This window comes from Scomber japonicus, chromosome 6 (genome assembly GCF_027409825.1).
Source record: "Scomber japonicus isolate fScoJap1 chromosome 6, fScoJap1.pri, whole genome shotgun sequence".
Lineage (NCBI taxonomy): Eukaryota > Metazoa > Chordata > Actinopteri > Scombriformes > Scombridae > Scomber > Scomber japonicus.
The window spans coordinates 4,432,575-4,447,552 of NC_070583.1; the positions used below are offsets into that span (position 1 = coordinate 4,432,575).

General features: G+C 38.0%; 2 protein-coding genes across 2 annotated transcripts; both read left to right on the forward strand.

Moving 5' to 3' along the window:
- The first annotated feature begins 3,096 nt into the window (after positions 1 to 3,096).
- On the forward strand, positions 3,097 to 6,305 carry LOC128361059 (dehydrogenase/reductase SDR family member 13-like). Its single transcript, XM_053321623.1, has 5 exons — positions 3,097 to 3,302; positions 4,083 to 4,201; positions 4,544 to 4,667; positions 5,033 to 5,359; positions 5,710 to 6,305. Exons 1-5 carry the CDS (start codon positions 3,176 to 3,178, stop codon positions 5,967 to 5,969), a joined length of 957 nt encoding a protein of 318 aa, XP_053177598.1. The 5' UTR covers positions 3,097 to 3,175; the 3' UTR covers positions 5,970 to 6,305.
- A 3,218-nt stretch (positions 6,306 to 9,523) lies between these two features.
- LOC128361061 (dehydrogenase/reductase SDR family member 13-like) lies at positions 9,524 to 14,625 on the forward strand. Its single transcript, XM_053321624.1, has 5 exons — positions 9,524 to 9,650; positions 10,965 to 11,083; positions 11,802 to 11,925; positions 12,034 to 12,360; positions 14,327 to 14,625. The coding sequence occupies exons 1-5, from the start codon at positions 9,524 to 9,526 to the stop codon at positions 14,584 to 14,586; spliced, it is 957 nt and encodes a 318-aa protein (XP_053177599.1). The 3' UTR covers positions 14,587 to 14,625.
- Positions 14,626 to 14,978: the final 353 nt, after the last annotated feature.

Here is a 14,978-nt window from a genome sequence, read left to right on the forward strand (position 1 = left end):
CACAATAACATAATTTTTGTTCATTGATTTGTGCTACTGTCAATTAAAGTCCAATCAAAGTCTAAGGTCAGATACAAAAAAAAAATGTTCACATCCGCATTCAGTGTGGGCTCCATGACTAACATCACTCTAAAGAGGAGGGAAGCTCTAGAGTCAGGTTATAATTAGGAGACTAACAGAGAATCCAAATAAATTAAACAATTAAAAGCTTCAGGTCAATCAGCAGCACAGTAAAGGTGGGTGCTGTTGAAAAGGTTTTATGTCAAGAAATAAATATGACTAGAAATTAAGCAGAAATGAATAGAAATGCAGTATAAAAGGGAAAAGACTACACACAAAAAATATTACTGGTTGTATTGGCCCTTTAGAGTAGCGTTTCTGAACAAGGGTGGAAATAAGAGTTTGAGGCCTACAGACTCTATCGTATATTGTTTGTATTTGCTTCCTGCAATGTAAGATTATATTGATCAGGTAGGTTCGAGGCTGCATTAATACTCCCAGGGCCCCTGGGCACTGAAGCTCTTGTCACCCAAACAGCTTTTATTTTATTCTGATTGGATTACGCTGCTTTTGGGAGGAAACCTTGTAACTCCATACTTTCTTTTGGACATACTAGGTTTCCAACAGTGACGATAATTATCAACATCAAAGGAAAGGGTCAAGCCTTGTGTCATATTTCTATGGAGTCAGACAAAAAGAAAAAAAGCATGCACATTTTTTTTCTATGATCATTGAGGGCCCCTTTCTGGCACTTGTCTAAACTACCCATATGGTATCCGACCATGGATATAGGTTTGGCAAAATTTGTGAGTAAATTTGATCTTCTCAAAGGGTATGGGCCGGTACAAACTGCAAGTAAATAGAATGACACCACAAAGGGCATATGACTCTTAGTTTTATTGACTTGATTTAGGTTAACAATCATGAGTTAATGAGTAACCATATTTAAACCATGGTGTTTGTCCTGTGGATGAGTAAAAGAAGCTCACAGAGAGTCTTTCTGCCACTAGTAGTGGTCCTTGTTCCTCTTGCAGCAGATAGCCTAACAATTTCACTGGAGTTGGTCTTTCTTGCTACTTGTCCCCTCGATTCACTGAGGGTGGGACATAAGTGAGTTCAGACTGACAATCCACCCTCTTATGCAATCAGAATCTGTAGGTCTGCAGGTGGTGCAGCTTTCCTATTTTATCATTTTGGATGGGAGGGAGAAGAGGAGAAGAGTTCAACCCATTATGTAATTCTAGCTTTAACATTGTCCACTGTGATGAATCAAAGTGTGTTACTGTGAATGTTGTACAAAGTTGAGACAGACCATCTTGACTTGCTTAACTAATAATGTCTGCTTCTGCTATGACATCTGACCACACTGATCTGTCCTCATTAGTCACATGGTCTGGAACTGGTCTTTTGTGAGTCCCCGTCCTTTCATTCTACTGTAACAGAAGGACCATTGTCATGCTCAGTCAGGAAATAGGTGTGTATGTTTGAATGTGCGTTTTGCTGAGAACACAGCTAAAGGTGTTCCATGTTTTTGTCTCAGGTGTTTAACTACAGGGTTGGACAGAGGACAGATCAGGAATTTGATAGGCGTCAACCACATTTGGTCCAGACTAAAATATCTTGACAAATGTTAACATAAACTCTGACAGACATTCACGGTTCTTAGATGATAAATCTCTTATACAGATGTTCATGGTGCCAAGATCATGTATCCAAATGACTTGAGTGGTCATCGAGTAAACTTCTTCTTGCGACACCAAGCACCATTTTTTTTCAATGTCTATTGGACGGATTTCCATTCAATTTTCTACCGCGGAGGAATCATCAGGAAATACCTCATGGCAATGTTTTGAAAAGATCCCATCATAAGTTAAGTAAGGCAAAGGTTTATGTACAGGTGGCAGCCCCCTCATTGCCACACTACTTATCTCCTGAGAAAACAAAGACATCCAGTCTGACTAGAAAAGCTATCATGATTCAGCTGTTTTTACAGCACTGTTTAAATATTCACATCAGTTCTTATTTTGTGTGTTGTTTGTATAAGATGTATACCCTTTGATCATGAATGAGGATGTAACAGTTTAAGCTGTACTAAACTGGTTACCTGTTGAAAAAGGTGATGATGTACACCATTCTGAATCAAATAAAATATAGCTTATGTTGCCTTGTGTGCTGTTACTAAAATCCCAAACAAACAGTTCCCAAAGCACCTTTTTAATGTGTTCAACTTATATTTATTCATAATTAATGACATATTTTACCTTCATGTGGACTTTTTCTTGTTTAGTCACACATTTAAATACATATTATTATATAGATATACTTGATGGTGTCTTAATGCACAAATATTAAGCTTGAAGGATTTAACCCTAACCCTTTGCTTATTTAAATCACACTGATTTCATTTTCCTTTAAGTAATACAGATAACAGATAGGCTATAGTAGCTTAACGACACAGTAACCAATAAGTATTTTGTATTAAATCACATTGTATAACTTCAATAATTTTAGTATTTACCAGTGAAGCAACCTCTGAAAGGTTGGTTGGAAGCTGCATTTGTGGAGAAAATGGAAACGGCTGGTAATTAAAACAACATGGATGCAGTTATAGATTGGCTTCAAAAGCTAGCAATCAATCATTCTGCTACTTGATTTGCTACTAATGCCCCATTCAAAACACACCACTGCTTTCAGTATTCTCTTGTTAAATGGCCCTCTCTGCATACTTGTTGTAAGCTGCACTGGTTTAAGCATTTATAAGACTCTTCTTAGATAATCACCCCCATTTATGTCAGTTATTGCAGCCAAATATTTGTGGCCAAGTAGCCTACAATAAAATGATTTACTTGTAAATGTTTAACTTCTGTTTGATTTTTTTTTTCTTGTCTCCTACCCTTCACCCACTTTTCAAGTGTCTTCTGCCATTTGCCAGATCATCACTGTAAAAAAGGAACTGTTATTAATATTTTAAAATAAAGGTTAAAAAAAAAATTGGTTGAAGCCTTGTTTAATTCCATTGGCTGCTGGAGAAAAAGGGGTTGGACTTCTGTTAGAAAGGCTTTCTGTTAGAAAGGCTCTCTGACAGAAAGCCCTGAAGGCAAACCTCTCTTGTGGATAAGTTTGCCTGACTTCCTCAGTGAAGTCAGTCTGGTGTGAAGAGAAGGAGCCCTAAACAATGTTTACCTTACTGTTAGTAGTGGGTGTCGTCGTGGGAGTTGCTTACATTTACCGTCATGTTGTGGTGAAGGGGAAGCGGTGCACAAGCAAAGCAAAGCTGCATGGGAAAACTGTGATTGTGACTGGTAAGTCCAGGTTTGTTCTGGTTTGTTTACTGCTGTGTTATATACACTAAATGTGTCCAGGGTGTGTAGGACAATCCAGTACTGTTGGCAGAAATCACAGAGTATTATATATATATATGTATATATATATTTATATATATGTATATATATATATATATATATATATATATATATGGACTTACAAAATATGCCAATTGACGGAAATACAGCCTAGAAAACCCAACATGACATTACATTTTTTAATATTTTTTAACATATACTTTAAAGAATAAGGGGTAACTGTGGCTCAGGAGGTAGAGCAGATTGTCCATTACTCAGAGGATTGGAGATTCCATTCTTGGCTCCTCCAGTCCAGGTGCTAGATTGTTCTGTGGGAAAGAAACTGAACCCCAACTTTCTCCCAATGACTGTGCCATCAATGTGTGAATGATTAGATCCTCCTGATGAGCACCCCTGCCTTCAGTATATGAATGTGTGTGTGAATGAGTGAATGTGGCTTAGTAGTTTGAGTGGTCGGAAGACTAGAAAGGTGTTATATAGGTGCAGTCCATTTACCATTAAATGAGGTCCTCATTTAAAGACAATAATGTGTTTGAGTTGATCTTCTTGTTAAATATTTCAAAAATTGATAAAAAGTTAGTGTTGTTTCTGTTGTCTGAATTACACGGATAGAGGGTTGTGAAGCTTCGTGGAGGTATGGACTTGGAGTGATTTCCAGTTTCCATGAATTTTACCCTTGCGAATGACAAAATACACATCCTGTCCTCTGTTCACCTCCAGGCAGTAACACAGGCATTGGGAAGACCACAGCCATAGACTTGGCTAAAAGAGGAGCCAGAGTGATTCTGGCCTGTCGCAGCAAGCAGAGAGGAGAGGCTGCTCTTGAAGAAGTCAAGAGGGTGAGGAAATCTATCATGCTTTCTATTAAATCAGACTTGTTTATTGTCATTCCTGAACGTAAAGTCTTGTTCAATGAGCTGGTGTGTACTACCACAGAATGTTACTGTTTGCCATACGTACTGGTTGTAGCAAAATCTACCCACATGTAAGGCTCCATCATATTGGAAATGGATGACCGCTGATATCTACAATCAAAGTAAAGTTATTACAAAACACCATGACATTATGGAAACTATTTGTGATAGTCAACAGAGATGAAATTAACAGACAAATCAAGTGTATTTACCCAAATGACATTTTTTACATTATATAGTTATACAGCAGCTTGGTATATCTCATAGGAGAGTGGCAGCAGTCAGGTGGTGTTCATGCAGATGGATCTGGGGAGTCTCAAGTCTGTTCGCAGCTTTGCAGAAAACTTCCTGAAGACTGAAACCAGACTGGACATCCTCATCAACAATGCAGGTTAGACTGTACATTCCAGCTTGATATTTTATGTAATAAGCATATATTAACACATGAATAGAATTTCAAAGTTTGGGGTAATTCAGTGGAGCTGGTTACAGAAACCAGACCCAGATTATTACATGTGATGGCAAAATACTAGGTCTAGTCATATGGACAAAATATATCTAAAATGGGCAAAGATATATCTGCCATTAAAAGGTAGTCACTCATGTCTATCTCCAAGCATCTAAGCCTAAATTGTAATAAGCTGAAACTATCCCTGACTGTGCTTGGATTTGTAATATTCAGACAGACAGAATGTTCAGACAATGCCTGATTGTTTCTGAGAGTAGGATTAAAGGTGTTCCATGTTTTTGTCACAGGGGTTTACATGCAGGGACGGACAGAGGATGGACTTGGAATGATGTTTGGTGTCAACCACATCGGCCACTTCCTGTTAACCAACCTGTTGCTGGACCGGCTGAAGGAGTGTGAACCAAGCCGGGTGGTCAATGTGTCATCTGTGGGACATAACTTTGGAACAATTGACTTTGATTGCCTGAACACCCACAAAGCTCTGGGATTGGGGACGTCCTTCACTGCGGTTGCACAGGTCTACTGTGATAGTAAACTGTGCAACGTCCTCTTCACACATGAGCTGGCCCAGAGACTGCAGGGAACCAAGGTCACCTGCTATACCCTTCATCCAGGTCAGTAGTCAGAGCATCTCACCATGCACCTCTAGCTAAAAATGAAATACAGTCTTGAAACAGGAAATAATCATTGCCTGTGTAGTGTTTCCAAAATGTGGAGCGAGTTTAATTCAGTTGACTGCAAATTGAGGATTTCATTTATATTGAATTCCATGTAAAGGACATTTTTGGGAGAAGGAGAGGAATCATTAGGAAAGACCTCATGACAATATTTCTTGGAATCTTTATGTGAATTTAAAATTTTATATTAAGCTGAAAAGTTTTGTGGATTTGCGGTGTTTCTAATGGTAGTATAGGGGAAAAAGCACCTGGTTAAAGTTAAATGAACTTTTTTCTTTTTTCTGCAGGAGCTATCAACTCTGAGCTGGCCAGGAACACTAGCTCAGTACTGCAAACCCTCCTGATACCTGTGACTGCCTTTTTCTTCAAAAACACCATCCAGGGAGCTCAGACCACCCTGCACTGTGCTCTCCAGGAGGGCATCGAACCTCTATGTGGACGTTACTTCTCCAACTGTACTGTGAGAGAAGTCTATGCTAAAGCCAAGGATGATGCTGCAGCTAAGAAGCTGTGGGAGCTCAGTGAGAGACTGTGTGGTCTTGCATAAAAAGCTTCATATTGGATTCCAGACACTGGGCTGCCATTGTTTTATATTAAAGACAGAGATATGGAAGGCGTCCTCATAGTCTGATAGCATGAAAAGATCACCGGCTGTAAGTAAGGCAAAGGTTCATGTAGAAGTACAAATTTGGCAACTCCCTCATTGCCTTGCCACTCCTCTCCTGAGATATCATCCAGTCTGACTAGAAAGGCTATCATGACTTAGCAGTTTTTACAGCACTGTTTAAATATGTGTCCTTATTTAGTATGTTTGCATAAGATGTTGATAATGAATGATGATGTCACAGTTTATTTTATGTAATAAATCCCCAGATATTAAACAGATGTATTGTGTATGTTGAATTACTGACTCTGGTCCCTTTGACTCACAGTGATATTTAAAAGTGGACTTACAGGACAAGTTTGGATGTTTATGAATGAATGACTAAATGAAGAAGTTCAATACAGTCAAAATGCTTTTGTTTTGTCGAATACATCTTAGGAGTAGCTATGAATCTAAGCATGTGGATTGGTTCACACCATAATATCTTAACTATTTAATGGATTACAAATAAAAACAAATATTTATGTTCCCCAGAAGATGAATCATTTGTTAATCATCTGAATTTTCTTCTTGCACCATCATGAGGATGTACTGCCATGAACCTTACAACAGATATTCAAGATCACTGGAGAGTAATTCTCTAACCATTATGGTTTTTGGTGTATGACCTGTAAAGCCCATGACAGTCATGCCTCAGCCTGTACTTTGCATACCTGCACATTTAGTTTTTAAAATAAGGCTGGTTTCTTCAGCTTGGGGAGGTGGAAGGTAACGCTTTACTTGAGTTGAGGACAACTACACTCATTTCTGTAAATGCAACAAACCGACAAGTAAAAAGTCAACTGCCTGATTGTTGACTCTTACTCATGACAGCTTTACTGTCATGAGTACAACACAGTTGTATATATTTTATATTGTGACTGTGCTACCTGTTGCTTGTTTACTCCACACAGCAGCAGCAGCTGCAGCAGCCACTGTTAGAACTGAGCAGGAGTTTTACAACATGCTGAAAAAGATTTGCTCCAGACTTCTGTTCTCATGAGTTCACTTCTTGTGTTGGCCTGTCTGTGCATGTGTGTGTTATGAATGAGAAACATTTAGTATGAATAAGGACATGTATCTGTTTGTCATGGCCTTTTGAATTCTCCCTGCAGGATGCCTTTAAAGGACATATTTATACACAGACTAATGGCTCTCTTCAATGTGGTTTGGCCGTCCTAGTTATTCATCCTCTAGCCCTCATGTTGTGTTCATTTCATCTTAAACAACTTTGTGTTCCCGGTCAAAAATGACCATTCCACCAAAGGAAATTATCCCAAAACTACACTTGACAATTTCACAATATTCAATGATCAATGTCTTTATACATTAAAGAACAACTAACAAGAACAATAACATTACAATGTTCATCAGTCTATCAGATGAAACTGAAAACTGATATCAAAATCAGGTTTCAGGTTGTTGCATGTGCCTTGCAAACATATGCATTGCATTTATGGCACGTTATGCTTGTTTTCACATCTCTTGGCGCACACAGACTGCACCTCTTCCTTTTGTCTCCTCCACCTCTCTCTCTTGCAGCAAGTGACCAATTGTCTTGAAAAAATCTGTTTCCCCTCCAAGTTGGTCATGTTTGCCACCATGGTTTCGATGGACTCATCTTTATCTTCTGACACTTCCTGCTCTAATCAAGAGCTTCACTTATGGTATATCGATCTGGCATGGTGCTGCCACACAATGAACTGTGAGCAAGGCCTCAAAAAAGCATTATATACCAAAGCTATGAGAAAAGTTATTGAAACTATGTTGCAACTGTCTATGAGAACTGCCAACAGGTGTTGGGAATGATCATTGGTACAGTCATAACGATACCTTGCTCCTTAACTTGTAGTTAACGTATTAAAGTCGTATTAAAATGTAGTTAACGTATTAAAGTCAAAGTACAAATTTTGTATTCAGCACCAACACTCAGAACACTGAGTTCTTATGGATGACTATGTTATTTTCATATTATTATGTATGACATCATTAGATTATTAATAGAGAAGCATTAGTGTTAGAGCAGCATGTTACTGTTGTAGCTGCTGGAGGTGGAGCTAGTTTACACTACTTTATATACAGTTAGCTAGTTTACACTACTTTATATACAGTTAGCTAGTTTACACTACTTTATATACAGTTAGCTAGTTTACACTACTTTATATACAGTTAGCTAGTTTACAATACTGTATATACAGTTAGCTAGTTTACATTACTTTATATACAGTTAGCTAGTTTACACTACTTTATATACAGTTAGCTAGTTTACATTACTTTATATACAGTTAGCTAGTTTATACTACTTTATATACAGTTAGCTAGTTTACAATACTGTATATACAGTTAGCTAGTTTACACTACTTTATATACAGTTAGCTAGTTTATTCTACTTTATATACAGTTAGCTAGTTTACACTACTTTATATACAGTGAGCTAGTTTACACTACTTTATATACAGTTAGCTAGTTTACATTACTTTACATACAGTTAGCTAGTTTATTCTACTCACTCTACCAGAGTGAGAGTAGCTCACATGAAACTACATGATTTTTTGTGTACTGATTTTAAAATATTAAATATACTTTACTGTTTGTGATTATTACTTGTATACTTTTCATAGTTTTATGTTCTGTTTTAGTTACAGCACCGTGCTATAATATATTAGGGCTTGTCTTTCTTATCTTCTGCTCTTACAACTTTAATTATGTATAATAGCAGTGCTTTGTTGCAGTCGGAGGAGCAATTGTCACTGGACCATCTGTATCACTCAGCATAACTAGATACAAAGTTGAAGAAATTATCATCCAGCTCAGGAAATATATAGGCTATATAGTACTGGGTAGTTTCTGGATTACCGATAACAGGTAGGATTAGCTACTCCATGTAAGGTTTACTCTTCAATTCTCTTCAGTTCTACACACAAAAAAGACTATTTATTTATTCATTATTCTTCTCTCCCACCTCTGCAAGGCTAATAAAAGTGTAGCTGGTGATGATTGCAAAGACAACACTGAGTCATAAACTCCTGTTATACTCATAAAACATTACAAGGTTTACATTTCTGTGACACACGAGCTCTTTAATTTGCTCTGTATTTTGACTGAGAAACTCTCATATCTTCTTTGAACTAAAGCTATGTGGCGACATCTGCAGGCCGGGAAGCCCAACCGGAAGGTGATTAAATTGTCAAAGTTGGATTTTGCCTTCAAAACAAATTACGTGAGCTATTAATACAATTAAAATTTAATTTGATGTTTAATTATATTGACTCCTTTACCAAAAATGATGTGTCCACGCATTTATTGATAAACACATGACAGCACTTTCATCATATACGCATACAAATTTCATTTTTAACAAATTGAAAATGTTTTATTCGCCTTAAAAAGATTTTAATTTGAAAGTTCACACCGGAAGTAGCATGCTAGTTTTACGGTGACACTGAACGACGACAGTGATGTCGGTGCTGCTGTGCTTCTCAGCAGCAGCTGTTGCTTTCTATGTGATAGTTTACTATGGAGTTTTCAGAGGAGCGAGATGCTCAAATTCTATGAGGCTGGCGGGAAAGACCGCCATTGTCACAGGTAACCAGCGTCACTTAGCGTTACCACTTCCTGCTTACAGAGAGACAGTGCTCCACTGTTATCCACTGCTGACAAGTGAACTGTCACACATCTATTTTCCAAACCAAGCAGTTATTCTTTATCCCTGAAGTATTTATCTTGTAAAACAGGAAAGTACAGTTTAGAAATAATCCCGATAAATTATAAATGTCATTTTGTCGCTTGTCCAAGTCACGTTTAGAGTCTTGTTTGTTTTCTGCTGCTCCAAGCCTTACTGGACTCATTATTGCCCCCTGCGGCCTTAGCGCAGAATACACCCGCTGCGACGCCACTACTAGTAGTTTGTGTGTGAAAACCATGGTGAAAACGTACTGATATGTTTTACTTGAGCTCTTCAAATGTTAGAAATACCACAACAAAAAAACTCCACTTCAAGTTAAAGTTCTACATTCAAAATTAAATAAGTAAAAACAAATATACAACTAACACAGCATATTTTATATTTTATAAACTGACCATGTATAAAATATTGATCTGAAAAGTATAGCTGTGAAATAAACGTGCAGTAAAAATGATCTATCTAGAGGAGAAGAGGTAGGAAAACATCATCAAATGAAAAGTACACGTAACATGCACGATGGAAAGTAAATATACTTTGGTTCATTTCACCACAGTGTACTCATTTAACCCATCTATAACTTTTATCATTCATTTTTAATGCACAACTTTAACTTTTGAGATAGCCAGTTCAAGTCCAGTTTTATTTATTTATTTATATAACTCAATATCACATAACATCAGATGTTAATATCACACCATGCAATTTTATCAAATGAAAATAAAATGTTGAAATGAGTAGAAAAGCCAGTGTGAAGGTAATTGGGAGCTACAGCTGTTCCCAAGCAGACCACTTCATTATTTATTGTTAATAATGTGTATGTGTATATGTATGTGTGTCCCTGCTGGTTCCCATTCAGCCCACAAACTTTACATTGTGATGATGTCAGAGATTTTTGAATAGCTTTTCTCAGCTCAAGGAAACATTTACACATATACAACTTTCGTGAATCATAAGTTCATAATAGGAAGAGTCAAGATTGGCCTAGTTTGCAGTTTGATGTGTCTTTTACAGTGGTGGTCTATGGGGAAAATGCAGTGAGGATTTTTTTACTGTAATACCATGAGTCACCACTGGAAAAAATCGTCTGCAAGGCTGATCAGTTGAACTCTATCTAGCTCTTATAATACATCCATGACTGAGAGTTACATGTCTTTAACTTGCAGACCATGTTGTCAGTTTTATTTTTCAGTGTGTGATTGTATTTTTTCCTGCAGGAAGTAACACAGGTATCGGTAGGACCACGGCTCTGGATCTGGCTAAGAGAGGAGCCAGAGTGATTCTAGCCTGCCGCAACAAGGAGAAAGCTGAAGCTGCTGCTTTTGACATCCGCAGAGTAAGAAACCTAATGTTGAAGTCCTGCAGGTCTGACACTTGTTTACGCATCAGTTACAAGTTTCTGCTGGCACCAGATTCCTTAAATATCATGACAGATTTCTATAATCAGTGCAGTTGATTCATTTTTAATCTGCTTTTTACAACCGAGTAGAGCTGCAATGATTAGTCGATTCATCAATTAGTCAATCCACGGAAAATTAATTGCCAGCAGATTTGATAATTGATTACTCACAAAAAAGCTATATAGCTGGTGTCACACAAAGTAGCTTCTGTCAGTTTAAACAGAATTCAGACACATTCAAGCATTAAGGAGAAGCTTTGCCTTCTCATTACAGTGATGTAACTGCCGTAAAAAAAGAGAAACTGAGCCACAGTGTTGTGTGGAGGTGCCAGCTGTGCATTCCATGTTGTGTTGGATAGCATGAAATAGTCAATTGTGGTCATGACTGTTGATACTAAGAACAGATAAAGTCACTTGTACTACTTTATACCCACAATCTGAGCTGTGTGCAGCTAGGTGGCATCAGGATGTGGTAGTCACATGACCACAGTAACTGTCATATGACCTGATTTCACACATTTAAGACAACAGGAAGCATTTCACAACTATAAATCATCATTTTCTTCTCAGTATTTCCAAATGTAGAAAAATCAGCAAGGCTTCTTTTTCACTCAGTATGGTTCAGGTCTGATAATCTGGTATTCTGGTGTTCCAGGAGAGCGGAAACACTCAGGTGCTCTTCATGCAGTTGGATCTGGCAAGTTTCAAGTCTGTTCGAAACTTTGCCGAAACCTTCCTGAAGACTGAACCCAGACTGGACCTCCTCATCAACAACGCAGGTCTGGATGTTAAAACAGGGCAGAATCTCCCTTTACACACTACATATTATAAACAATATGTATTCAGAAGAAAAGAACAGGAAACCAGATGACTGAGCTGTGTTTCAGGTGTGATGGGTCCTGGACGTACTGAGGATGGTTTCGGCGTGGCGTTCGGGGTGAACCACCTGGGTCACTTCCTGCTCACCAACCTGCTCCTGGAGCGACTGCAGCAGAGCGGCTCGGGTCGCGTGGTCACCGTGGCAGCGCTGCTGCATCACCTCGGTAACATCGACTTCCCTCTGCTGGCTTCCCACAAGGATTTAGTGTCGGGCCGGTCGAGCTGGAGCAGCTTGAAGGCCTACTGCAACAGCAAGCTGTGTAACGTGCTCTTCACCAGAGAGCTGGCCAACAGGCTGGAGGGAACCAGTGTCACCTGCTACAGCCTCCACCCAGGTCAGTGCTACCTTTACTCTGCTGTCTATTCTGTGTTTGTCCACATTAAAATGTCTTTTTGTCTAAGTCTGTTTCCCAAAATGCTGTGATATTAATTATATTATTAATCAACATTTACATTTAGGTCTGACACAATTATTACATTATGGACTTATCTTACAATAACATAATTATCAACATCATCATGTCTATATATGGACTTATCATAGGACTGGGCAATATATTGAAATTATATCGATATTGTGACAAGATATCGTCTTAGATTTTGGATATCGTAATATTGTGATATATCATCATAGTTGTCTTTTCCTGGTTTTAAATGCTGCATTACTGTAATATGATGTAATTTTCTGAACTTACCAGACTGCTCTAGCTGTTCTGTTATTTACTTTTTATTCACTTTCTCATTATATCCACATTACTGATGATTATTTATCAAAGATTTCATAGTGTAAATATTTAGTGAAAGGGTTAAGAATCATCTCTACATTGTTGCAATATGAATATCGATGTATTTGGTCTAAAATATTGTGATATTTGATTTTGTCCATATCGCCCAGCCCTAACTTATCATATGATACATGGACATGACCTTTGACCTCAGTATTGCCACACTTCACATTAGCAGCTAAGAGGCTATTCATGTCACATTGGCTAAACAAGTAGTGTCCTCCATTCCTCACTGTGTATGTCCTGAGTGGAGACTGCACATGATCATTACTGTATTTTACTTACTGTATCATTACTGTATTGTATTGTACTCCTTACTGTATTTCGTTGGCCTCTACCTTTTTCTTGTTAATGTCAGTCTTGTTACTGCTCTCTGTGTTGTGTGCTTGTTTGTTTGTATTGTACTGCTTGTGTGTCAAAGCACTTTGTGAACTCTGTTTTTAAAAGGTGCTATATAAATAACATTTTTATTATTATATTATCATTATATCAGTGGTATAAATTTGATCTTCAAATGACAATAATATTGTTTATCGCAATCATTTCTAAGACAATATATCATCCAATAAAACCTCCATTGTCACAGTAAAGTACTCACATAAAAATGCTTTTACTGTGAAGATCATCAAGAAATAACTTCACAAGTTGCAATAAACTACAAAGAAATACATGCTTAAAAGTGTGTAATATGGAAGTTTAACACAGGAAAAAGTTACAAAATCAGTATTTTGACATTTCTTTGTATTTTGACCTCACAGCTCATCAACCACAACTAGAAAACAGCCAATCACCATGTTTAAAATTCAGTCACATGCACCTCGAATGGTGGCTGAAGCTCACGATCAGGCTGTTGGAGAAAACTAATTCTCTGATTCACACCTCTGACTGGCTTCTTCTCAATAGCAACAGCAGCTGAGGCTCATGGGTATTGTAGTACTCTTAGCCATCTGCCAAAATCACGGACTAAATGTGATTATAGTAATATATAGTATAGTAATAATTGAAACTGGTGGTCATAATTTAAACCTGTAGGATTGTTATTATCCACAGAGATAATGAGGAGATCAAAGCACTTCACAGCTGTACTGTAGTGTTACAGTTAGTATTTAGTTATATTTAGGTTGGTACAAAAGCAGAATATAAATTCAACTAGTAAGGGCATTCATCCTGAGTTTTGACCTTTATCACACTTCTTTCATTTTACCTATGTACATAGAGCATATTTTTCGATTCTCAAACCTTTATTTAAACAATGTGAATTAGTGATTGATCGAACAGGATAAAAATAAGGACAAAAAAAGAAGAGGAAAAAAAGAAACAGAACAAAAAATCTGTTTAAACAGTTACATGAAGTAGTTTTCAAAGGGCCCACAGTTCATATTTACCCTGGGACCCCTAATCTATTCATCTGCCCCTGAGTCCAGCCAAACATCATAACTATGTGGATGATTTCTTCTCTTTTCTTCTCTTCTCTTCTCTTCTCTTCTCTTCTCTTCTCTTCTCTCCTCTTCCTCAGGAGTGGTCTACACAGAGCTGTGTCGCAGTATGAGCCTGTGGCAGCAGCTCCTCATGATGCCCTTCGCCAAGCTCTTCTTCCTGGACCCTGACGGCGGGTGTCAGACCACCCTGCACTGCGCCCTGCAGGAAGGCATCGAGCCTCTCAGCGGACGCTACTTCTCTAACTGCGCGCTGCAGCGGGTGGCGGCCCAGGGACGAGACGACGCCGTGGCCAAGAAGCTGTGGGAAGTGAGCGAGAGGTTAACCGTTTTATCATGAGACACTCAATACAAAGAGCTCCAAGGACTGTGTGACCGCTGTGTGCCTTCATCATAGACACTACTATACAAGCCTTCTCACTGGTCTCTGATATATTACATGATGTGTGTGTGTGTGTGTCAAATGTTTTCCAATTGTCCATAAGCAGATGTCATTATTTCACTTCTCTGAATGTTCTCCAGCTCTGATTGTTATCATTTCCACATTCCAGCCAACAAAAAGTAGACACAAGTATGATTTCTGTGATAAAGTACCATGACCAAGTTTTAGAAAACCAGTAATATGGAGGAGAAAAAAAAGTTAATCCAAAGAAAGGAAAATGCAGAAAAGTCAGTGATCATTTAGATATGGTTGATATGCTGATGAGTTTCTTCACTTCCAGACAGGATTAC

Bases quoted from the DNA above. Each gene is read 5' to 3' on its own strand.
- LOC128361059 (XM_053321623.1), top strand. From the start codon at position 3,176: ATGTTTACCTTACTGTTAGTAGTGGGTGTCGTCGTGGGAGTTGCTTAC. The intron at 4,202-4,543 runs GTGAGGAAATCT...TATATCTCATAG, and splicing joins CTCTTGAAGAAGTCAAGAGG to GAGAGTGGCAGCAGTCAGGT. The intron at 4,668-5,032 runs GTTAGACTGTAC...TTTTTGTCACAG, and splicing joins CATCCTCATCAACAATGCAG to GGGTTTACATGCAGGGACGG.
- LOC128361061 (XM_053321624.1), top strand. From the start codon at position 9,524: ATGTCGGTGCTGCTGTGCTTCTCAGCAGCAGCTGTTGCTTTCTATGTG. The intron at 9,651-10,964 runs GTAACCAGCGTC...TTTTTCCTGCAG, and splicing joins AAAGACCGCCATTGTCACAG to GAAGTAACACAGGTATCGGT. The intron at 11,084-11,801 runs GTAAGAAACCTA...CTGGTGTTCCAG, and splicing joins CTGCTTTTGACATCCGCAGA to GAGAGCGGAAACACTCAGGT.